This window comes from Meles meles, chromosome 3 (genome assembly GCF_922984935.1).
Source record: "Meles meles chromosome 3, mMelMel3.1 paternal haplotype, whole genome shotgun sequence".
Taxonomy (NCBI): domain Eukaryota; kingdom Metazoa; phylum Chordata; class Mammalia; order Carnivora; family Mustelidae; genus Meles; species Meles meles.
Window position 1 is genome coordinate 81,673,401 of NC_060068.1, and position 26,288 is coordinate 81,699,688.

General features: G+C 36.9%; 1 protein-coding gene and 1 pseudogene across 2 annotated transcripts in view; both read left to right on the forward strand.

Moving 5' to 3' along the window:
• The window catches only part of POC5 (POC5 centriolar protein), a 40,760-nt gene that overhangs the window by 4,081 nt on the left and 10,391 nt on the right, over nucleotides 1-26,288 (forward strand). The window contains exons 3-11 of one of the 2 annotated variants that reach the window (XM_046001036.1): nucleotides 467-562; nucleotides 8,237-8,378; nucleotides 10,545-10,631; nucleotides 13,411-13,616; nucleotides 14,868-15,044; nucleotides 17,286-17,390; nucleotides 19,263-19,442; nucleotides 21,638-21,791; nucleotides 25,655-25,929. In XM_046001036.1, coding sequence (XP_045856992.1) covers nucleotides 479-562; nucleotides 8,237-8,378; nucleotides 10,545-10,631; nucleotides 13,411-13,616; nucleotides 14,868-15,044; nucleotides 17,286-17,390; nucleotides 19,263-19,442; nucleotides 21,638-21,791; nucleotides 25,655-25,929 — 1,410 coding nt within the window. In that variant the 5' untranslated portion in view covers nucleotides 467-478. The remainder of the gene's footprint in view (nucleotides 1-466; nucleotides 563-8,236; nucleotides 8,379-10,544; nucleotides 10,632-13,410; nucleotides 13,617-14,867; nucleotides 15,045-17,285; nucleotides 17,391-19,262; nucleotides 19,443-21,637; nucleotides 21,792-25,654; nucleotides 25,930-26,288) is intronic. The other variant, XM_046001037.1, reaches the window with a different exon arrangement.
• On the forward strand, nucleotides 20,647-21,401 carry LOC123938313 (annotated as a pseudogene).

A 26,288-nucleotide genomic window follows, 5' to 3' on the forward strand; every position in this document is an offset into this window, starting at 1 on the left:
GGATGTGTCTGACAAGCTCCCATTTCTCTTTAACCTTTCATAGATTTGTATCATCTTCTTGACTATATTAAAAACTAACTGCTGGGGCGCCTGGGTGGCTCAGTGGGTTAAAGCCTCTGCCTTCAGCTCGGGTCATGATCTCGGGGTCCTGGGATCGAGCCCCACATCAGGCTCTCTGCGCAGCGGGGAGCCTGCTTCCTCCTCTCTCTCTGCCTGCCTCTGCCTACTTGTAATCTCTCTCTGTCGAATAAATAAATAAAATCTTTAAAAAAAAAAAAAACAACTCACTGCTGTTGGGAATTGAGTCTTTTACTTTTTTTTTTTTAACTAGTTATTTGTGGGTGCTGAATATGTTGAGTGATTTTAACATTTCACAAGATTATTATTTACAGGATAGGATATGTGTATATGTAGAGAACATGTTATTTTAGTTTAAATATCAAGTGATTTTTCTATTATGTTGTAGTGTTTGTGTAGAATGTCATCAGATGAGGAGAAAGGCTCACTTCCCGTTATACAGAATGACTCTGAGCGGGGCAGTTCTGTCTCTTCAGATCTTCAGGTAGGAAGACATGTCTAAATTTGTTGTGACTTATCTATTTTAAACAAGGGACAATATGAGGGAAAACTAGGAATACATTTTTCCCCTATTCATGCCATTTACATTTATAATTTTTTTTATATAGTGTATATCAAATTATAATATCAGATGTCAAGAATTCACAGACTTTGGGACACACATACCTTACATTGTTTGAACCTTTCAGAAAATAGTCATGAACTCTTCACTTTTCGTGCAAAAGATTCAAACAGCACAATGAGAGAAGCTGGAAATCTCAAGAAACTTTTTTCTGAACGTTTTCTCATTATAGGTCTCTCTTCTGAATGCTGCTTTCATTTTAATGCAAATTAGTATAATATCAAACCACCCAGAGTTCTGGGGACCTAGATTCCCTCGTGTTCTACTCGAGTTCTAATCCCTGTTGCTACAACGTTCAGCACATTCTGCTGCACAGGACCTGGATGGTGACAGATAAATGGTGTGGATTTTTAATGAACTCTTTTACATTTATTTCTAAATGTTTATTATTGGAAATGTGGATTCAGATTTCTAGAGTAGATTTTTAGTGTGAGAGCCTGATACATATCTTGAATTTTATAGTTATATCAGTTACAAGGGGAAAACTGGATGTTATGTTTATGCTTCAATAGAGTAAGTTGTTTTTGACACTGTAATATGAGAAAAGTTTTAATAAGATACTTTATGAAACATATGTGTTCCTTTAATTGAAATTACAGATTTAGAAATTGGGAAGCTATTGAAAAAATAGCTGTGACTTTTTATTAGGGCAAAAGTAGTCTGGAATTGTTATGTACATGTTTCATCCTTGCCTTCCATTTGGATGTACTTCTACCTAGTGCGGTCTTTTAAGGTAACAGTGCTTTCCTGAAGTTTTTATCTCTAACTTTTCCAAACTTCCTTCAGAACAGAACTGATTAATTCATTTATACTTTTGATATTGCAATTTATAATAAATATATTTTGGTCTTCATCCCTATTTTTTGCACATAGTGTCAAAAACCTTTGAAATTTCTTAAATAATGAGAGTGATAAATGTATTACACCACAAGGTGATTTTGGACCCCACCTGAGGATAGAGGCTGGTTGCTGAGGAGCCAACCACATGTTTAGAGAGTTGGAACTTTTAGACCCACCCACCCTGAGCTCCAGGAAGGCTTGGGCTTGCTACTGGTGTCTGAGATTGGGGGAGGTGAAGTCTTATCGCACTGAGCCCTTACTCTGTGGAATCTGCTGCTATCTGCAGTGCATAGTGTCAGAATTGAGTTGAACTGTAGGACACTCAGCTAATGACTGAGAATAGCTTATTGTTGGTCAGGGGAAAACCCCAGATATTGTAAACCTTTAAAAAATGTAAAAAACACTTTGTGAGTTCCCAGGTTGTCATTTTGTCAGGAGACAAAGCTGTACCTCAAAAGAATAAATCTCCAGAATAGAAAGACAATATTGATTTATTTATTTTTATTTTTTAAAGATTTTATTTATTTATTTGACAGAGAGAGAGACACAGTGAGAGAGGGAACACAAACAGGAGGAGAGGGAGAAGCAGGCTCTCCGCTGAGCAGGAAGCCCAAAGCAGGGCTTGATCCCAGAACCCTGGGATCGGGACCTGATCTAAAGGCAGAGGTTTAACGAATGAGCCACCCAGGTGCTCAATATTGATTAATTTTGATCCTTAAATAAAAAATAGCCCATTGCGGAGTGCCTGGGTGGCTCGGTGGGTTAAGCCTCTGCCTTCGGCTCAGGTCGTGATCCCAGGGTCCTGGGACGAGCCCCGCATGGGGCTCTCTGCTCAGCAGGGAGCCTGCTTCCTCCTCTCTCTCTGCCTGCTTCTCCGCCTACTTGTGATCTCTGTCTGTCAAATAAATAAATAAATAAATCTTTTAAAAAAGAAAGCCCATTTGCCCCATATCTACATATATGAAACAAAAATAGTTGTTTAAATACCTGATATTTTAATCTTAACCTAAGATAAGTTAACATATGTACATAGAACTGATATATCAGGCAGGAAGTTTTAATAAAATAACTCTGATTGAGCAAAGCTGAATTGGCTAAATCTAGTGATAATTGCCCCCAATTAAAAAGTTAATTGACCTCAGACATTTCAACCAGGTTCAAAAGGGAAGAAGGGATGCAAAAGTAAAACTACAGTAATAATTTTATTTATTTTTTTTTAAAGATTTTATTTATTTATTTGACAGACAGAGATCACAAGTAGGCAGAGAGGCAAGCAGAGAGGGAGAGAGGAGGAAGCAGGCTCGCCACTGAGCAGAGAGCCCAATGCAGGGCTTGATCCAGGTCGCTGAGATCATGACCCGAGCCGAAAGCAGAGGCTCCAACCCATTGAGCCACCCAGGTGCTCCTACAGTAGTAATTTTAAATACCATACTCCATTTTCCCTGAAATCTTTGTCTCTGAGTAAGTATAATGGTCTAAACTTTGCCCAAAAGAAACTAAGAAAAGTATGTGTTCAGTTCTTCAAAAATTTAAATACTTCCTGGGTTTTCAACTCAAATTATATATAATCACAAACCTATAATAAAGTACAAAGTTAGCAAAACATTAAAAAAATATTAACCTCAAGTACCCTTTATTGTTTCTAGGTATTGATATACTTTAATAAAAAAATAATACATTTACTAATAAAATAAAAAGTTAATTGACCTCAAAATACAAATACAGGATAGTCACTATATTAGTTTGCTTGGGCTGTCACAACAAAACACCACAGACTGGGTGGCTAAAACAACAGAAATTTATTTTCTCGTAGTTCTGTATGCTGAATGTACCAAAGTAGGTCTGGCAGGGTCCGTTTCTGGTAGGCTCTCTTCTTCGCCTACGGAGAGCTGCCTTCTCACTGAGTTCTCAACATGGCCTTTCCTAAGTGCACATGCATGGGCCAAGAGAGAACTCTCTGTCTTCTCTTCTTAGAAGGACACTAATCCTAACATATCGGCCCCACTCTTAGGACCTTATGTAACCTTAATTACTTTAGAGTCCCCATCTCCAAATATAGCTGCTCTGGGGAGTCAGGTTTCAATTTATGAATTTGGGGAGGACACAGACATTCGGTCTATAACAGCCACATTTTTATATGTTCTCAGCCAATATCAAGTTTATTTTGGCTCTTTGGGAAGTATAATAGTGTGTTATTTTGGCCACTTTAACAGGAACCAAATAAGATTTGATTAAGTGAATTGCTTAAAAGCCTGAGCTGATACATAGACTCATGTAAGTCAGAGCTGATAGAGAGTCCTGAGGTCACCACAGGACCCAGTCTCTTTCTCGTGTTGCTCTGCCATGCCCTAGTGTGTTGAAGAGGTTTGTATCATTGGGTGCTAGCTCACCACCACCTCTAACCCACGAGAAGGGCTGAGTTGGAAGCAAGCAGCTTCCTAAGGATATGACCTGAAGATGTACACATCATTTCTACCTGGACCTCATAGACCAGGTCTCTTGGCCATACCTGCTGAAGGGGAGGTTGAGAAATGTTGCTGGATGGCCTTTTCCCCTGGTCAGACCCTGAGGTTTTAGTAACTTAAAGGAATAAAAGGAAAACAGCTGCTGCTGGACTGTTACACTTCCCTGTGGCGGGAGTTACTGAACTTGAAATTTTATGTGTTTTGTTAGGACTGACTCAGGTTTATAGAAACCAGTAGATTATCTTGTGTATGGCTTCAGTTTATCAAACTGTTTGGGTATTTCCTTTTATTGTAATAACTGGAAAACTGATGTGATTTAAGATTTCAAAATCTTAAATTTAAGAATTTAAGATTTAAGAATATTTAAAATTTAAGAATATTTAAATCTATTTAAAGAATTATAATTATTTTTGTCAACATGGAAATTAAATATATCTGTAATAGTCTAAATCACTTTTTCTCTAATAAGAGCCTCCTGCCTCAGTGATAAGTGATAAGAATATTTAAATCTATGGGATGCCAAGTTAACTCAGTGGGTTAAGTGTCTGCCTTTGGCTGGGGTTATGGTCCTTTAGTCCTGGGATCAAGTGTTGGGCCCCTTGCTCAATGGGAAGCCTGCTTCTCCCTCTGCCTGCTGCTCCCACTGCTTAATGTAAGCATGCTCTCTCTCTGACAAATAAATTTAATTTTTAAAAATATTTAAATCTATTTTAAGAATTATAGTTATTTTTGTCAACATAAAAATTAAATGTATCTCTGATGGTCTAAATTGCTTTTTCTCTATTAAGAGCCCCCTGCCTTGGTGATAGGATCATGTGAAATACTGACTTTTATTTTCTGTCAGGAAATGTAAATTTAAAATTTTAAGACGTGTGTTTATTATTATGAAGGGGACATCTCTAACAAAGGAGTTAACAATGGCAATATGAAGGGAGGATTCTTTTTAAAGATTTATTTATTTATTTTAGGGGGTGCAGCAGGAGAGGGAGAGAGAATCTCAAGCAAGTCCTCTGCTGAGTAGGGGGGCCCCATGCAGAGTTTGATACCACACCCCAAATTCTGATGATTGAATTTTCTTTCTAATGATTCTCCCTTTGGAGTATCGGTTTCTCTTCTGTCCTTAGCTGTGACATGTAAAGAGCTGTGTTTGCTATGACATAACATTTACTTTTTATAAGAAATCTATGTTAATATGCAAATCAAGACTGAAACTGAAACCAGGTCACTTCTTTACATTTAATTACCCTAAACACTTGAAATTTTCAAACATCTGCCAACATAAACCGTCTTTACAAAATAATTTTACTTCAAATTCCAGTAGGAAAAGGCTACAGCAGAAATATAATTGTATAGATTTATGTTATAAATGCAAATTTGTGACATTTACTTCTCACAGACTCAGGAAAAACAATGAAGCTGCTTTTATGAATGCACATTTGATGTTAATGGATAATAGAAGACCAGCATAGTTTGATGAGCTTAAGTGACCTTTTTGCTTCTATATGTTATTTGGGATACGTGATATCAAGAAAGTTCTAGTTTTTTTTTTTCTTTTTTAGATTTTTTAAGTTAACATATACATATGTGTATATATATATATACACACACACGTATTTGTATATACATATATAATATTTATTAATATAGTATTTGCTTCAGGGGTACAGGTCTGTGAATTATCAGTCTTACACAATTTACAGCACTCACCATAGTACATACCCTCCCCAATGTCCATCACCCAGCCACCCCATCTTTCCCACCCCCTTCCCCTCCAGCAACCCTCAGTTTGATTCCTGAGATTAAGAGTCTCTTATGGTTTGTCTCCCTCCCCAGTCCCATCTTGTTTCAAGAAAATTCTAATTTTTAACATAAGCAGTTGAAAATGGTAGCTTTTTTGTTTTGTTTTGAGGTTTTTTTTTAGTATAGTTGACACACAGTGTTATGTTAGTTTCAGGTGTATAACATAGTGATTCAGTTTCTCTATGCATTATGAAAAATTGGTAGCTTTTTAAAAGCATATCTCATCTTCAAATAAACTGATCCAAAGCATAAAAAAGGATTGATAGAAAATTTTTGATTCAGTGTTCAATCACCAACAAAATCTGTCACTTCTTCAAACTTTATATAATAAATTTAAAAAATCACAGAAGAAGCACCCAGAAGACTCAGACTTGGAAAAGTGCGGAAACTCATTGTATTATGATACGCATGTAACATGGTCTGAAATCATTTGCTACTGCACTGCTAGCTCAATACTCATGTAAGGAGGGACAGGAGCCATCAGACGTGCTTGAGTTTGAGTGGTTCGAAATTGTTGTGGCCACATGTGTTACAGTTGTGCATTCCTCTGTACAAGTTACATGAACATACATGTACAGATGTGAATTCAAAACAAAAAATAAACCTGTGCAGAGCTACAGTCATTCTAATCCATGACACGTTGACAAGACCTTGACATGTACATCAATGGGAGAAGCAGCTTTATTCCAACCAACACAAAAATTTAAGAATTTATACTTTTGGGGGCCTGTTAAGATTTAGCATTTATGGTATATCTGTTAGTGCATGCTCCTTTTATTACTGTTTCTAAAAGAGCTAAATAGCTTAAAAATGAAATTTGAAGAAAACATTGTGGATCCCTTGAAACACCTCCTTGGAAGCTAGTTTGAAATGCATTGATATCGCCTACTGATGCAGTATTCAAGGTAGTTCCAACTACAGAACTCTGAGTGCAGTTACATTTGTTCCTTTGGGAAACACCAAGACACTTAATTTATTAACTGTGATACAACCATGGCTCGAAACTTGAGTGTGGTGGGCAATTAAATACTCTTACTCATAGAAAACCAAAGGGAAAAAGTAAAGATTGCTAATTTTTGAATACCTATATCATATCATAATGATTTTATTAAATATAATACTAGACGGGGGCACCTGGGTGGCTCAGTGGGTTAAGCCTCTGCCTTCAGCTCAGGTCATGATCTCAGGGTCCTGGGATTGAGCCCCACATAGGGCTCTCTGCTCAGCGGGATCCTGCTTCCCCCTCCCTCTCTGCCTGCTTCTCTGCCTACTTGTGATCTTTCTCTCTCTGTCAAATAAATAAATAAAATTATATATATATATGTATATATAATATGCGTTTTATATATATATAAAATATTAGAATTAACTTAATTCACTTCAGCAGGTATTGACTAGGACCCTTCAAAGAGGTAGCTTTGACCATTGGTCATCTTCAAACTGAAGGTGAATCCAAATAATAATAAGTTATGACTAATGAGATGATAGTTCTCTATCTGAGCTAAACAACTTCTTTAATACAAAATAATGCTTTAGAATAATAACATTTACCATTCTTGAAAACCTTCCCCCCAGTTTTATAATGCAAAGATATTCTCTGGGTTTGTGCATAAGACTCTTAGAAATGACTCCTTTTAGTAGGAATATTTGTTACATTATGACCAATCCCTTGTGAATAGAGACTAAGTTCCACTATATTTTTTACTTCACAGGTATCCTTTTTTGATTTGGCTAAAGAAATAGCTAAGTATCTATGTTAGGAAATTCTAATTTTTTTTAAACCTGAGGAGTATTCGTGTAAGGTCTACACTTTGTCTCCTCTATTTTTTATCGCTCCTTTCTCATGTGCCATGAAGATGTCAGCAGCTAGAGTGAAACAGGTTTGCATTCATGTTCTCTTTTTATCTTCAGTATTTGTTCTCTTCCAATATTTTCCTTATACTCTTTCCATGCTGAGTGACTGTCGTTGGATCGTGGCTGTCAGAAAGCCATGATCCAACTCCTTTTCATCCCTAGACTGTCCTATTTTGGAGTCTTTGGGAGCAACATCTTCAAACTATGTTTCCGAAAAGCAGACAAGTGACTAACCATGTCTCTGCCCACCTGCAAGGAGCTGCCAATTGAGGGAGGGCTCTTCTGCCTTGGAGCTGCTAATCGGCTTCAGGCACCTACTTTAGGTTACCTTTGTGTCACCGTAGCTAAAGTGACATACTGAAGGAATCTGTGTACTAAGGTCCTATCACTGGAAGAAATCTGGGTAGGTTTACTTGTTGGATTTGTCCTGTTTTTAAGAAAGTACACATTCCTTATGACATGGGAATACTATTTTGAGAACTGAAGTAGAGAACATTTTTAATTGGGCCTTATTGTTCTTGGCCTGAATATCCGTTGTGACTGTTGTAATACATTCTTTGTCCTTGGCTTTTCATAGGAAGAGTATGAAGAACTGCTTCGTTACGCTATCGTGACTCCAAACATTGAATCAGGTGCTCTACAGCCATGTCATTCTAAAGGAGAAGTGGTACCAGATGTGCGGGTTCCTACCATAATTGATGATATTCTTCATAATCAAGGTTATGTATATTTTTATTTATTTATTTATTTATTAAAGATTTTATTTATTTATTTGACAGACAGAGATCACAAGTAGGCAGAGAGGCAGGCAGAGAGAGAGGGGAAAGCAGGCTCCCTGCTGAGCAGAGAGCCCGATGCGGTGCTCAATCCCAGGGCCCTAGGATCATGACCTGACCCGAAGGCAGAGGCTTAATCCACTGAGCCACCCAGGTGCCCCAAGGTTATGTATATTTTTAAAGATATCTCTTAATTTAAGATGTTACTGAGCTCATTAATGCTGTTGACCTAGGATTGCAAAAATGCTTCTCCAGTGATTCTTCTCAGTCCTGTGTATCACTATCATCTGGGGGGAACTTTTTCCATTTTAATGTTACTCTTGGCTCTTATATGACAGCTGGATTTTTATATGAACTTTGACTATTACTTTTATGAAAAACAATAGTGTTAAAGCAACATGGTAGCCATTATATGTTGCTCAGTGGAATATACTGCATCTCTACTTACTCCAGTAGGTTATATACCAGGATTATTTTGGAAACTAAATGCCCGAGGCCCCAAATTAAAGATGGGTAACCCTCAGAACCTTTTAAGTTTATGAACCATTGCTAGGACTTTGTTGGCAGCATTTTTGTGAGTATGGAAGACTGTTTGGATTATCACCACAAAGATGAACCCATTTTGGACTATGTCAGAAACAGAATTGAAAGCTAATACATACCAAGAAGTATATTGATAGATGAATGGAAGGTGGAAAAAGGAGGATAAACCTCCTTTCACCTATCCATTCCGTATTCAGTAAAGTACAAGATCCGAAACAGCTCACCGTAAGTAAATATTCCTTAAAAGGGCACAGAAAGCCCTCCTAAGATGGGCCTGGCAATGGGCAGGTACCAAAAATAGTCATAACTCCAAGGATCTCTCCTTGAAGGCACAGGACACAGCCTACTCAGAGTCAACGGGCTTGTGGGTTTATGGGAAATTACAGCCCTGCTATTTGGTTCCTCTCCCTCTGTAGACATGGAGTTTCCATTGCTCTTCAGTCTTCAGCCTGCTGCACTGGATCATCAAATAGGACCAGAACCTACCACTAAACATTCTAACACTGAATATTTTCTGAACAAATTTTAACTGATTTCAAGAGATTGGACCCTGGGTTTATTCATTCTTCATCAGTGATCTTGACCATGTTTTGATTACACTAGGTACCTCAGCCTGTAGTTCCTACTGAGCAAACCCAAAGTGCTGCCTACTATCTTATAAAATGTTTAATAATCAATCCATGTGTTTGTCTTCTGTGTGTCTATCCTTTTGGTGATCGCCAAAATCTTGTTTCCTTTTCCGCTGGCTGCTCTACTACTGTACTATTGTTCCCAGTGACACAATATGGGATTCCTTTCCTTGCCCCAGCTCCAGCCTTTCAAGGTCATCACTTGGGATTCAAGACCCTGTTCTTTTCTAGCATGCAAGATAGTATTTATTCATTAATACTCTGCCTTTTTCACAAAGAGTTTGAGATCTAAGCATACAACATGCAATGAATTTAGATTTCCCAATTCACACATAGACTTGGTTAGAATTTATAAATTTATCATCCCATTTTCTCCTCTTGGTATTGCTGTTGCTTGGTATAAAGCTATGTGGAGGTTGGTAAAGTAAACATAAGTCTCGAACACATCCATCCTTGTGAAGTTTTCCTGTTTTCTTTTCACCATGTATTGACTGAGGGTTCCTAAGGTGGAAGTGAGGCAGTCCCTGTTTTGGGGGAACCGCTGTCATTTTTGTTTGATTACAACTAGTGAAGAGTAGCAGGCGCCTGGAAATACCTGTGTTATAATATAGCACAGCTTTTTCTAAGTTCTAATGTCATTCATCCGCTTAGTCTTTTAGTACGAATTGAATGCTATAGTAGGCTGAATTCTCTTTCATCTATATTTGGTGGGTACTGTTGAGCTTCCTGATAATACAATAAGATGTTTTCTAGTCTCAGATTTTTTTCTTTCTTCTTATTCTTTGACTTAGTGTTCTCTTTCCCCAGCATGTTGTATTTTGCTTGTTCTAAAATCTTAGATACTGTTACCTTTTAAATTAGGGATGTGCATTTAGGCATTTAATATGAGAGTTCTTTGGTTTAATAAAAAAAAATTTTTTTTTAATTTTCTTTTCAGCAGGAAATAGCCCTGTAGTAAGAGAAACAAGGATGGAAGTTGGAAAAGGATGTGATTTAAATATTTCAAGTCATTCAAAGACAGATGGTATGACTTTTCCTTAGCTTCTTTTTATTAATATATGACATTGTGTGGTTTGGTGAAAAACATTTGTGTAGTAAGAGGAATAATATCAGCATATTACTTCTTGGCAGGATTTTTAAATGTTGCTGTTGCTAATTTATTAACTAATAACTGTTTAAAATACATAAAATTCCAAAATACTACAATTAAGATAGGTTAATCTACTACAGTATGTGGCATCCTTTCTTAAAACTGCTAGGTTAGAGGGCAAATACTTTAGAAGAATTATTGGTATGTCCTAGAGTTTGGCCCATTTAAATGTTTTCATGAACCAGTGCGTTATTTCCTATTCAGGCATTTGTATATGATTTTTGTCCTATCTTCATACCACTTGTTCTATCTTTTTGTGTTTTTTCTTCAGATATATTCATTTTTTGCTTAAATTCATTAAAAGGAAAATTTGTATGTGCCATTGTTGATTATAGCATAAAACTCTAATATGCCCTTTTTATAAAAGAAAACAGTGGTAAAAATAAATGAAACTAAAACACAATTATTAAGTTTTGATTGAATACCACTGGTGAATGTGTTGTGTTCAGCCTGAAATCTGCTTTTTCTTTGCTGAGAGAGGAGCAAGTGTTACAGAGGTTATAAAAGGATACTAGCACCAGACTGAAACTTTTCCTTTGACACAGAATATTTTAAAATAATTAAAATAGAACATTTTTGTTGCCCTGTGACTCAATGTTATATAATGTATGGGCCATTTAAGCCATCACGTAAGAAATGTCTTTACTCTTTCATTTCCTCACTTGTAAATAAAAGGCTTGGGCAGTGTAATCCCTGGGGGACACTTCAAGTTCTTCATTTATGTGATTCTGTTTTTAAAAAGTGAAAATATGTTTAAAAATAAAAAATAAAGGGGCACCTGGGTGGCTCATTGGGTTAAGCCTCTGCTTTCAGCTCAGGTCATGATCTCAGGGTCCTGGGATCGAGACCCGCATCAGGCTCTCTGCTCGGCAGAGAGACTGCTTCCCCTCTCCCTCTGCCTGCCTCTTTGCCTACTTGTGATCTCTCTCTCTCTATCTCTGTCATATTAATAAATAAATAAATAAATAAATATCTTTTTAAAAAGATAAAAAAAATAAAAAGCAGAGCCTCTTGCATTTCCCACAAGTGCTGATCTTGGTGAAATCTAGTGAAAGAAAACATTCACATACTTTGTCACTCTGCTTTTATTCTTTGGGATTATTCTTCAAAATAGGTAGGTAGTATCTCATATTTTTTTTTTAAAGATTTTATTTATTTATTTGACACAGAGAGAGATCACAAGTAGGCAGAGAGGCAGGTGGAGAGAGAGGAGGAAGCAGGCTCCCTGCTGAGCAGAGAGCTGGATGTGGAGCTCCATCCCAGAACCCTGGGATCATGACCTGAGCCGAAGGCAGCAGCTTTAACCCACTGAGCCACCCAGGCGCCCCAGTATCTCATATTTGACTAGCGTCAACCATTTGTTGATAAATTGTTTATGTAAAAATATATTAATAGGGAATGACTTTCCCTTTCACAAAGAATTCTTTTTTTTTTTTTTTTTTTTAGATTTTATTTATTTATTTGACAGAGAGAGAGATCACAAGTAAGCAGAAAGGCAGGCAGAGACAGAGGAGGAAGCAGGCTCCCCGCGGAGCAGAGAGCCCGATGCGGGGCTCAATCCCAGGACCCTGAGATCATGACCTGAGCCGAAGGCAGCGGCTTAATCCACTGAGCCACCCAGGCGCCCCTGACAAAGAATTCTTGATTAACTTTTAAGTAACAAGTTCTATATTAGCCTTATCTTTGTTTGACTCATCTCATTCACTAAGGAAGATAGGGAGGGCTTTTAATCTTGGTTGTTAGGACCCTCATAACAAAAGCAAAATATGTGAGAAATGATGATAAATAGTCTCTAATTCCAACATGCACATGTGATAAAAGAGTAACCTTTCTATTTTTTGCTTTTTAAAAGGAGATGCCAATTCTTCTGGCTCTGTCTATCCCTCTATTCCCCCACCCTTCCACCATGTATAGGGGCAGAGGGTGGGAATTATGTATAGGTATTGTATATATGGATATCCGTATATACATATATAGATGTATATGTATGCATATATATGTACATATTTTCACCCATATGTTGAAGGCCAACAGTGTGCCTTACAACTGATTATATCTGATTATCTGTACTAGTACATACTAGTCTCTTTCTACTTAGAGAGTTGAATTAAAACTTAGAGAGTTGTGTTAAAACCCATAACAGTGTTTTACATAAAGTAATAATGACCTGTATACAACCACTGGGACCTTGGTTAGTTGCTTAACCCTTTCTGAACCTGTTTCCTCATCAGTGAAGTGGAGATAATAATGCCTCTCAGAGCAGCATGTATTAAGAGAGTTCATCTTTCCAACACTTTTATTACAGGAACATAGTAAGCACTTAGTAAATGCTGATATGATGATGCAGATGATAATACCTTCAGTTCACACTGGAACTGGATATATGAAGCATCCTTGATTGGGACAGAGGTCATTTTGGGGGAGGGAGGGTAGGAGGCATCTCATGCTTGTCATTCCTGAATCAGTGACAGGACTAAAATTACAGTATTAATTTCAGCCTAAGCGCAGTTTAAAAGTAAATACACCGAGAGGTCATTTCTCTGCATTTTGCTCCACCTTGGTGAGTAATTGACATCTCACCCTCCATTAGAACTCCTTACATTTGGGTTATCCATCCTCCAGCCTGACCGCAATACCTTTCCTTCTTCCACAGGGTCATCGCCAGTGTCGTCACCAAGGAAACCCTCACACCCTGTCATGGATTTTTTCAGCTCTAACCTCTTAGGTGACTCTTCCTCACCAGCGTCTATTTCTAGTCATGCAGACGTCCATGAAGTCATTGTGAGCGATTTTCTTATTTCGGATGAAAACTTTCAGAAGATGGAAAATGTACTGGATCTTTGGAGTTCAGGGCTTAAGGTATTACACTTGTTCAGTTATAGTTGTTTATCATGTAGGATAACAGTTCTGCTTGTGATCCCACTACTCAGTTTTCTTTGAATCAAAAGATTTTGTGAAAAGAACTAAAAACTAAAGAGTTTCCTGAGAAGATCAGTCCAGTGTTTTAAAACTGTATTTCTCAGTCTTTAATGTCCATAGTTCAGGACCCACACTTTGAATAGCATACTTTTCAGTAGAAAGAGCTACTATGGGTTTCCACTGGATTTCTTAGATGTTTTTAAAGACTCATCCTATGTGTGACAGAGACATCTAGGGAACCCTGACCATGTCATAGCTGTGACGAAGGGAAACGTCTCCTTTTGTAGGAAACAAGATCCAATTTTAGCAATGTATATCCATTTTATAGCTGCTTTGAGCAACCACAGTGTGTAACTGCTAAGACTATAAAATCTGATTATCTTAGTGACGTTATTGGTCTCTAAATAAAGTATTACAGAAATGGCTTTCTTTTTTTTTTTTCTATTTAATATATAATGCAGAAAATGACAGTTTTTTCTGAAACATAGTTTGAGACAACTGATTTCACATTCACAATGAAATTATGGTCGTAAGAGTTCCCCCGTGGAACAGGTTTCATCCTTCTAATCATGTAGCAAGTCCAGTGAAGTAGCCACTGCCAGTCATTAAATTTGTTCTAGGTTCAGATAATCATATTGTTACCTAGTTTCTTTGATAACATAATTATTTGGTATTTTTACTTATGCCAGTCAGTAGAGTGAGAAGGGGTCAGATTCATTCAGTAAGATGTCCTTTGTGATAAATGATTTGAGGGAAGAAAGCATCAGTCCCCATGGTTTCCACTCTCCACGTCTATCTAAGTAACTTCCCAGTCCTATGGCTGAGCCTCGGCCATACACCTACATTTCTGCCCTGAGCCATCTTAATATGGACATTGAAGTCCTTGAATAAACAAAGTATCTGTTTACTAGTGAAGGACACCTGAAGTTCTTGTTGTTTTTTTTTAAAGAACAAGGTTTCATACAAAATAAATTAAAATAGGAAAAAAATTCATTACCCTAGTATGGCGAATGTGAACTGAGAACAACAGTCACGGCTGTTGAACTTGAAGACATTTTCATTAGGGATTTTAATAAATAGCTCTTATGTTGATTGCTTGTTCTGATTATCTTTAATGTTTCTTAATTTCTGTGTAATTTTAAGAAGCAAAGTTAAACAAACTGCTTAATTGCTCGTGTATTTATTTTTCAGACAAACATCATATCTGAACTAAGCAAATGGAGACTTAATTTTATTGACTGGCACCGAATGGAAATGAAAAAAGAGAAAGAAAAACATGCGGCACACTTAAAACAACTGTGCAACCGGATCAACAGCTTGAAGGAGCTGCAAAAAGCCTATGAAGTTTCCATAGGGAGAAAAGATGAGGTCTTCACTTTTAAATTTCTTTTTAAGTGAGATGCAATAAAGATCTTGCTAGGTAATAAATGCCAGGAACGGATTATTTAGGTCATACAAGATATAAAGGGAAGATTATTTAAGAAACTGGGAAAAACAAAAACAGATGCATAGAGGGGCACCTGGGTGGCTCAGTGGATTAAAGCCTCTGCCTTCAGCTCAGGTCATGATCCCAGGGTCCTGGGATCGAGCCCCACATCTGGCTCTTTGCTTGACGGGGAGCCTGCTTCCCTCTCTCTCTGACTGCCTCTCTGCCTAGTTGTGATCTCCGTCTGTCAAATAAATAAAATCTTAAAAAAAAACAAATGAAAAACAAACTCAGATGCATAGAAATAAGATACATTCATCCTATTAAATATGCCAGGGTCATGTCATTTAATCTTTGTCACCACCATCAGTGTGCTTAAAGTTTTAAAAGTGCATGCTAAATATTGGGACACTTAATTGTTTTCCCCAGTCTTTTTCTTCCTAACTGTTCTTAAGAGAATATATCATGGAACCAGCATTACCCCCATGTTAAACTATGTTTTTAGGGGCCATTTTAAGTATGTCATATTTTATTTGTGATATGTCTTTATTCATTGATAAAAATTTTTTCCTATTATTATAGACACAGAGAGCACTTTTTTTTTTTTTTTTTTAAAGACAGAGCACAAGTGCCCAAAGGGTGGGTGAGTCAGAGGGAGAGGGAGAGAGGGAAGGAGAATCTCAAGCAGGTTCCACGCCCAGAGAGGAGCCCAACACTGGGCTCAGTGTCACCACCCTGAGATCATGACTTGAGCTGAAATCAAGAGTCAGATGCTTAACAGACTGAGCCACCCAGACGCCCCACACAGAGAATACTTTGTACTTCACTTTCTTTTTGCGTCTTAAGAACAAAAGAGTAAGGTTCAGGTCTTTACTAATTTTGTGCCTCACGACAGCACCTTCAACAGCAGAATGGGCAATATATCCACTGATTTTCCCCCTCCTCCCCCACCATGGTGGTTTTCAGAGACAATGCCTCAGCTATTTGTCTGCAGATGCAGCATTTACTGTTTTAATGAACTAGATACAGATTATATATTTTTTTAAATATGTATTTATTTTGGTGTTCAGGGTATTATATAAAATCAAACATTTTATTTAGTTTACTTTTTTGAAACAATAGATACTAACATCAGTCGTTTTCTCTATTGCCCTCAGAACTCTGTCCTAAGGTTTTAAAATATTTGAGTTTAAAGATTTTATTTATTTATTTGAGAGAGAGTGCATGAGCAAGCAGGAGGGGCAGAGGGAGAAGCAGGCTCCCTGCCACAGGGCTCAATCCTAGGACCCTGAGATCATGACCTGAGGAAGGCAGACACTTAACTGACCCACCCAGGTGCCCCAAAATATTTTAAATATATATTTTTCAATTTCAAAGTATCACAAAAGAGTGTACATGTGTTCAGTTTGAAAATGAATAAGATAAATAGCTATGTGCCACTATAGAGCTCAAGAAATGGAATACTACTAATGTCTTAGCATGTATACCCTTTTCCACTTTTAAAAATTATTTAAAGAAGAACCAGAATAAATGTCTTTCAGTAAATATGCCCAATTTACTAAATCTTGCTTTAATGTGGTCAATTTAAAAAATATATTTTGGCTTCTTAGTTCTTTGTAAGAGAGAATATCGTTTTAAAATTTAAAAGTCTTCATAGATTAAAAAAAAAAGAAGAACAGGAAAAACTGAAGAAGAACATTATAGTATAACTGTTGTTTGCTTTTTTGAGTTTGTTGAATCCAGAAAATCCTTAGCAACTTCTAATCCAAAGTACTAAAAGTATTTAGGGACCAGAAAGATGTTTAAAACCCTGGTTGCTCCCCTCAAGTCTAGTGAACAGGGACTTTGTGTATATGTAGCAAAATATTCAAATGTGTAATTGTCTTTCTTGAATTAAATGTCAGTGACCATATTAATTTTCATATATAAACTTTTTTTTAATGATTGCCAAGATACACATAATGAAGATTTTTCTTTCTTTTGTTCCTTTTCATTCATTGATATGTAGTGCATTCATGTGGTAAAGGTTTTTGGCCTTTTTACGGATTATAATGAGGTTAACTGGATGAATATACAAGTGATGCATAGGTATTCTCTTGAGCATTTTTTGATATATGAGAAAATCACTTTACAAATTACTATTATTGTAACAACACAATAATTGAGTTAATTGCTATTTACAGGTGATTTCTAGCTTGTCTCATGCCATAGGCAAGCAAAAAGAAAGGATAGAGTTGATGAGAACATTCTTCCACTGGCGAATTGGCCACGTTAAATGCAGACAGGATGTAAGTATAAAAACAAAATGATAACTGATGGATATTAGACTTCTGAAATTCAAAAGGGTCTAGGGTCACATTTAAGAGTTATTGCTAACGCTAAAGAAAGATTTGTTTTCTAATCAAAATGAATTTATAATTTAATGTTGCTCTTATTTCAAAGAATTTTAGTATAGTTTGGGGAAAACACCTCTTATATTTTTAGATCAATTGATCTGTCATTTCCCACTTTGTAGTAAGTTAGTAAGGATCATACCTGACTAATAGATGCCCTTGTCATGGAACTCCTTTAACAAATTTAATGTCAGATGTGATTATGTGGAGAAAGAATTTATAATCTTTAACATATCATATGCTTATTATATTGTTTCTCCTTCAGAAATGCCTGAATATATCTTCTTCGTAAAGAGGCAGTACTGTATCACTATATTATAAAGTTGTGTGAATGTTTATTGTGTAGACTTGCCTTAGAGATGAGAATCAAAACTGTCTATATAGCTTCTTAAAAATTCTTTTGTTTTTTATAATTTAAGCTTGAACATCTTTAATAAGAGCTGAATCAGGATAGCAGAGTAAATATAAACCAAGAATAGTGTTACAATATCAGAAGTGGAAAAGTATGAGAATATATGTATATCCCACAAGAAGACAGTATAGAAACTCAAGAGTATAGGGGATGGATGTATGTGCGTGTGTGTGTGTGTGTGTGTGTGTGTGTGTGTGTGTGTGTTTTATTTGATGTTCATGTGAGCCATGGAATGATCTCTGTACATTTACTTCTAAGAAATTTCTTAGAAATTTCTTAAGGAAAAGGCTACTACTATCATGGAACAGGATTTCTCTTTAAAGGATACTTTCTAGTGCTTTCATTGTTTTTTATTAATCCTGGTAGATTAATTCTACACTAACCTACACATATTGAAAAGAGCTATTTAAATGAGAATGCCATATTTTGAAAGTTATTTATCAAGTGAAATGATGAGAATATATTATGTTTAAATGTTAGTTGAAATACTTGAGGCTACCATCAGTTTTTGAATAGCTTTTCAAATTTAAGAAAATTGAAATTGGAACTACTTCCAAAGAATTTAAATCCATTGATAAGAGAAGACTGGCATATGCTTCTATCTGGATCTATTTGGCACTCTATTTGATGGCAAAGTGTGTGAATTAAATTAGCCTTGCTTATGGTGGTGGCCACCAGGTGGAAGAGGAAGCAGTGGTACGTAAAGCCAACAGGCCTTACCTTCTAGGCCTTGCAGCCGCTCTGTCCTTCGCCTAGGCCTGCTTTCAGCTGAAAGGTGATACAGACTCATAATGCCAATGTCAAGTTACTCGTTTCCTTTCTTTTTCTTCTTTTTTTTTTTTTTTTAAAGATTTTATTTATTTATTTGACAGAGAGAGAGATCACAAGTAGGCAGAGAGGCAGGCAGAGAGAGAGGAGGAAGCAGTCTGCCTGCAGAGCAGAGAGCCCGATGCGGGGCTCGATCCCAGGACCCGGAGATCATGACCTGAGCCGAAGGCAGCGGCTTAATCCACTGAGCCACCCAGGCGCCCCCGTCGTTTCCTTTCTTTTGTTTTTGTTTTGTTTTGTTTTCCTCCTAACTTGATTGGTGGCATACAGCAGTGATGTAAGAATAAGAGCTTAGGTTCTGAAATGAGGTGAGGCTGCCTTTTCCCTTTCTATTTGTGTGACCTGGGCAGGTTACTTAACCTCTCTCTAAGCCTGTTCTCCTGTCTGCAAATGAGAATAATATGATTATACAGGATTAGATGATAACGTATATACACTGCTTACCTCAGGGTTACATTATGTTTTTTAATATCCCTGCCAATGTATTTACCAGTTACTGTTTGAGGTTGTATATTACTTTCATTTAGGCCTATGAAGGTAAACTAGCTGACCAGTACTTCCAGAGAACTTTACTGAAGAAAGTCTGGAAAGGCTGGAGATCCATAGTACAGAAACAGTGGAAAGATGTGGTAGAACGAGCTTGTCAAGCAAGAGCGGAAGAAGTTTGTGTCCAGATTTCCAATGATTATGAAACCAGAGTCGCTGTGGTAAACTTTTTATATTTTCAATTTCTTTAAATAAAAATTAAAAAGATAAAATACTGTATATAGTTAGGCAGAGTAACCCATTTCTCCAGTTCCATTTAATGCCATGTAGATTCAAATGAGACTTCTTGGCAGAGAACACTAGTTAAGACTAACTTAACTCTGACCTCCAACTTTAGTTGGCTCTTTTGAATGTATACTTCCCTTGGAAATCACCTGTAGACCTTTACATTTCTAAGAAAGCATGCTTTCTTATGCTTCTTTACTTGGCCTTTATTGAGCCAAAAATAATGAGGTGAGGCTCATCAAAGCAAATATGTTTATCCTTATGTTAATGTAAGTAAATTATGTTCTGATAAGCAGTTGCATATAAATTGAAGTCATTTTCCCACTGACTTTTATTAACAAAATAAACATTGTTTCCAAAGGAAAATATTTGAGACCCAAAATTAAATAAAAACCACGGTGAAGAATGCAAAGGCCTCTTGAAATCAAATATTAAAAGAAAACCCTTTTTTCATCATTATAGGAATAAGTTATTAATGTTAAAAATAATATTCATTATATAAATAATTTGCTGCAATTCAGGATGACTTGCAAAAAGAAAAATGCAGTCCCTTAAGATTTGGCCTATGGGATTGTACCTAATGTCACTTTGCCCTGTAAATTCTATAGATAATGTTTAATTAAAAAGAAAGAATGAAAGAAAAATTCTGTTAATAGTGCATTTAGGTATTTTTTTTCTAAAGAGATGAGAGTCTATCTGTGGCTTTTAATGTATTTTGCTTAATAGTCTGCATAAAAGTTTTATGGTAAGAAATGACATATCTATTTGGTACAATTAAAACACATCAACAACCTTTGGTGGGACCAGCATGAAATTCCCCTTGTTTGAAACTTGATATTATGGTTAGGAATGAAAATGGTTTATTGATAGAGACAGTAAGAGGTAAAAACGCACCTTTTAAAATAAACTGAGATACGTGGCGGAAGAGGTAAAGTGTTTTTAGTATTTCACATAAGAATAACTTAAGCACTTGACAAGAGGGCCACACTGACAGTGCCAGCAAGGACTCCTGCCACCACTCCAGTCCCAGCCCCAGCCCCAACTCCAGCCCATACCTGGCTTCAGCACCAGCACTGGCTCAGCTCCGGCTGTGGCTGTTGTGCAGCCCCCTGGTCCTCTTCACTTCTCCCCGCTGCAGCCATGTGGTCCAGCCAGGTCATTTTGGCGTCCATTGTGAAGAGCGACAATGCAGTGGAAGCACTGCCCGAGTTTTCAGGACCCTGTTGAGAACTGTTGACAAGCATTCAACAAAAGTCACTAACACCTTCTTTTCAGTACCTCCCAATGAATCAAAAGATGAAGTAGTTGTTGAAATGAAATTCACTAAGAAGGTGTATGAATTACACAAGAAAGTCTCTCCAAATGGACTCATCCTGGGCTGGTACCCAGCAGGCCGTGACATTACAGAGCACCTTGTACTGTTAAGTACTATGGCAGGGAAGTCCCCATCCCCATTTACCTCACTGCGGGCACCAGCCTCTATGAGCAACAAAGCCTAGGTCAGCACTCTAATGGGTGTCCCTGGGAGTACCATGAGGGTAATATTCACATCTCTGACAGTGAAATAGGCATATTATGACACTGAACACATTAGAGTCGACCTGATCATGAAGACCTATTTGAGCCCCAACCAGATGTTCAGACTCTCAAACAATCTGCAGCAAGCCTGAGAGGCATCGGTTCACATCTGGGATGCCCTGATAGGGTTGCAGTACACAGAGGATGTGCTGTCTGGAAGGGTGTCAGCTGACAATACCATGGTCCATTTCTTGAGGAGTCTGGGTCACCAAGTACCCAAGATGATTCCCAGTGACTTTGAGACCATGCTCAACAGCCACTTGGCCAATCTCAGAGAGTCACAGATTGCCCTCACTGAGAAACTTATAAACCTGTGAATGGGCCCAGGCAGCACTCTGGCCAGTCTAGGCCACCCTAGGACTCAGAATGGAGTGAAGTAGAATGGTTTCCTTGTGGTTTGAGTCACACTGAGTCAGTCAACTCCTTGTGACTGTAAATAAACATGGCCTGCTTTTTATAAAAAAAAAAACTTCACAGTGTAAGTCTGTTTTGACTAATTAATATCCTTCCTTATGTCTCAATCTTTTTCTTTTCAAAAATTCCCCTTATTTAGTTATCTGGAGCTTTGGAAAATGCAAAAGCTGAGATTCAAAGAATGCAGCAAGAAAAAGAGCACTTTGAAGATTCCATGAAGAAAGCTTTCATGAGGGGTGTGTGTGCATTAAATCTCGAAGCCATGACTATATTTCAAAACAGAGGTGATACAGGTTGGTTATTTTGTATAAAGTTCTCTGCCTACTTTCAAAAAGGATTTGAGATTTCAGTGATTGGTGTGGTCTATAGTACTGATTTTCTGCAATGACTATGTCTTGTCCAGGTACTGGTATTTTTAACTTGGTGGTGTCATACCCAGTTTTAAATCTGCCTTGAAAATTCACTCAGTTTTGGTTATTTATGGTATCTTAGATCTGATCAAGTAAACTCTCAACTCTTAAGTGTTTTGGCTCAGTGTTAAAATGATGTTTTGAATACAAAACAGTATTTTAAGGCTCTTTTAACTAATAACTGCAATGCCTTCAAGTACAAAATTTTTATTTATTTATTTTTTTAAGTAGCCAAATTCCTTGGACCATTTTATTTATTAAATATTTATCTAGTCATGGTTTCCCATTTTAAGAATTACTTGTTTTCAGTTTAAGAGAGACCCCAACTAAAACTAATTTTCAACAAATATAAATATAGGCCTATCTACAACAGTCAAGTAAAGTAATTTTATTTCAAGAAAAGTCCCTGTATTAGCTGGGATCTGTGTGGTTTATGTGGGTGTTTCTCCAGCAGGGCTTAGAATAGCACATGACTAGAGTCTTTGCCACTAATTTGCACTGAGGCCTACTTTCCTTAGTGAGTTTTAGTTTTCTGCTCTGAGCAAAGAAGATAATATAAATCTTCCCTACCTGCTTCACAGAGGGTTCTTTTGGAAATGCAGTGAAATATGATTGGAAGCTCTTTTTTTTTTTTTTTAAAGGTGAAGCACCTCTTTTTTTTTTTTAATTTTATTCATTTTTATTTGAGAGAGAGAGAGATCACAAGTAGACTGAGAGGCAGGCAGAGAGAGAGGGGGAAGCAGGCTCCCTGCTGAGCAGAGAGCCCGATGCAGGGCCCGATCCCAGGACCCTGAGATCATGACCTGGGCCGAAGGCAAAGGCTTAACCCATTGAGCCACCTAGGTGCCCCTATGATTGAAAGCTCTTTAAAAGACAAAACATACTTTAACATGTAAGATGATAGCAATGATAAAATTATCACTGTCTTAATTCACATCAGCCTATTTTATGTAAATATGTGAACATTTTTTGCAGTATGTCCTCATATTAAATCATATTTGAGATTCACAGTTTATCAATGACAGTTTCATTTTGAACATCATTAACATTCCAATCCAGTGAATAAATTTTCTGTGGTTGTCATACCTTCATTTTAAAACATCTTCAAACATTTATTATTTAAATTGCATGTGGTGTGGATATTAGCAAGTTAAGGCCAATAATTTTTTTCTGAAGCAATGAGAAATCCTAGAATCTCAGGGCAGAATAGTTTATCTTGCTAATACCCAAAGGAGTACTTGATTTCTTCAATAAATGGTCTTTTAATTGAATGTCAACACTGAAAACAAACTCACCACCACCAGTTGTAATTATTAGCAGGTTATATGTATTAAATTGAAGAATTTAATTATCTACTTCTAACAGATCCTAGATTTCACGAGTGACAAATTATACTTCCTACATTCAATTATAAGAGACCTGTTTCTCATAACCTACGTAAGAAGATTATGAATTGACTAGGACAGAGTGTTCTACCACCTTAATAACTTTACTGTCTTAAATTTTTAAATTCAGATACAGCTTTGTCTCCTACAGGCAAATATCCAGAACAGGATTTGGAGAAAAAGTATTCTGATAATTACACAAATGATTTGTTTTGCCCCTGTTGCTTTTTTTTTTTTTTTAATATCCCACGGAATTCTTTTTTTTTTTTTTTAAGATTTTATTTATTTATTTGACAGAGAGAGAGATCACAAGCAGGCAGAGAGGCAGGCAGAGAGAGAGGAGGAAGCAGGCTCCCTGTGGAGCAGAGAGCCTGACGCGGGGCTCGATCCCAGGACCCTGAGATCATGACCTGAGCCAAAGGACCCTGAGATCATGACCTGAGCCGAAGGCAGCGGCTTAATCCACTGAGCCACCCAGGCGCCCCACCCCTGTTGCTTTTAAATCTCCTTTTATCTGCAGTTAATGCCAAGTCCTGGGATCTTAATTGTTCTGAGTGGCTGTCATCACAGTGGGGAATAAAAATTACAGGAAAGCAAGACACACTAGCAGTAGTGTTGGTAAAGCTACCAAAAGCAAAAGTTCAATGTTAACTAATGCAAGGTTTGCTCTGTGATTTGTAATTTTGTGGCATTTCATTAAAAGCTTTAAAAAAAAATTTTAATTCTAACAAGATAAAATAACTTCTGGCCCTTTTCCCTTTAAAACGACTGTTTTTTAAAAATGTAGTTTTTAAATAATTATGTATCTGTCTTGTCACAGCAGAACAAATACTTGGTTTTTTGTGTGTCCTGACTTTTTGCTGTCCATGATCTGTAGTGCATCTCAGTAGTATCCTAAATCTTAAATCTAAATCCTAAATCTTGAATCTCAAATCTGCATAGTATCCTAAATCTTAAAGATTGGAAATTAGAAGTTTTATGAAGAAGGCAAATGTGACAATAAAAATGGCCTTTAAATGGTACCTGCCAAATATTAAAGCAATTTTAGGAAAGTAGAAAAATGCTTTGCAGATGAAAAAACTTATCCCAGTTAAAACGAGAACAATTATTAATCTTACAGTGATTGCCAAAAAGGAACTGCATAAATCAGCCCACATTAGCAAGAGTTAGTCAGCTACCTCTATTCCAGGGAATCCCATGATGAGAACTCACCTTTGTACTTGCTCCACATCTGATTAAGTCTGCCACCCACCTAAAAAGACACAAGCAGAATCACTTGCTATCAAAAACATGTTAAAACTCTGTTTTGCTTTTAAAGTAAAAAACAGTACTTTACATTGAATTAGTCCCTCTCATCAAAGGATTTCAAAAGATCTATGAATTATAATCCTCATTCAGTTTTGTTAATGAGGTACTGTTACTCTGTTTTATATAAAGATAGCCTAAGAGAAGGACTTACAGAAGCCCAAACTTCCAATACAAAGAGGATAACATCAAAAACCATTTAAACGTAGGGCCATAGAACACCCTTTGTTCAGACATTCTGAAGTATCTCAGTGACTGAATTTCCAACCCCTCACCCTGGTGTTGGGTGCTATACAGATACAGTCTTATAATACTTATACAGTGCTTATAATACTGGGGGGGAGGGTGGGATCTAAAATATGAAGAAACGCTTTGGTTTAGCTTCTGGAAGCCAATGTTGCTCCTTTGATCCAAGGGTAAGGTTCATTTTTGAGAGGTTACTATATAGCGTGCCACTAAAATTAGTTAAGTGTGTAAATATACCTAATCCATGAGTTATTTAATCCACTTGCAAGAACTGATTTCTTTTACAAAGTTAAAAGTAAAAATTTTAGTGTTACTGATTTTTAGTGTTATTTACTGATTATTATTTGCTGAAAAATCAAGTTTAAAATATATTGATTTTGTTTGGATAGGAACAACAGATGGAAATGAGAGGGTATAGTGATATCAGAAAAAAATTCTACAGATCTAAATACCAGGCAGTTGTATGAAATTGTTCAGAATGAATCCTTAGACTCAGTGTGGCCATATTATTATAATGGCTGTTTTGGGAATACATTTTACTCAACTGACATCCTAGCTGAGTACATACTTATTTTTATCTTTTACATAAAAGCAAATCTTCATTAGTTTTCACATATTGAAGGAAATGGTCTTTAGTGGTTAATGCTAACATTAACCAGTTAATAATGCTAAACATTATATGCAATGCATGACAGATTCCTACACTTTCTTTAGAACCAAATTTTAGCTGTTATGTATTTTCATTGTTGGGGGGCATAAAAGGAATCTTAACCTGGAAGACTGTTAATGGAATTATTTTGTAATTTGTAGGGATAGACTTCACAAATAAAAAAGAAGAGTATGGCCCTGGCGTTCAAGGCAAAGAACATTCTTCTCAGTCAGATTCTGTGGCCCCTCAGATGCCCTCAGTGGTTGCACTGCCACCATCCCCGCCAGCAGCAGCCATGGGAGCGGCCAGCGCCTCTGCTTTTACCTCTGCTGCTTCCATCACTTCTGCTGGGGCCACTTCTGTTTCCTCTGCTCACCTTCCAGTTTCTGCAACTCTTGGCTCCGGGTCTACAGCTACTGCTGCACCAGAAGAAATGGTCAGTACGGTTCATACAGGTGCCTGTGTGGGGAAAGGGGCTTAAAACTTGCATGTATATTGGAGATTTTTCAGTTAGGACATACATTCCCATGGAGGAAAATTCTATATTCTATATATTCTATATTAGGCCCAGCCATAGAAATAGTTAATATATGAAGTAGCTGAAACAATTTCAAATGAAAATAATGGCTGAGAGTTCTGTTACAGTAGTGAGAATTAAAAACTTTTTCATTTCACATTTTTCAAGAATTATTCAGGAAAAATACTCTTGAGAAAGAGTTGATGACAGACTTTATTTTGAAGGGAACTCATGGATATGAGAACGGCTCTTTTGAATATTTTGTATTCAACTACAGC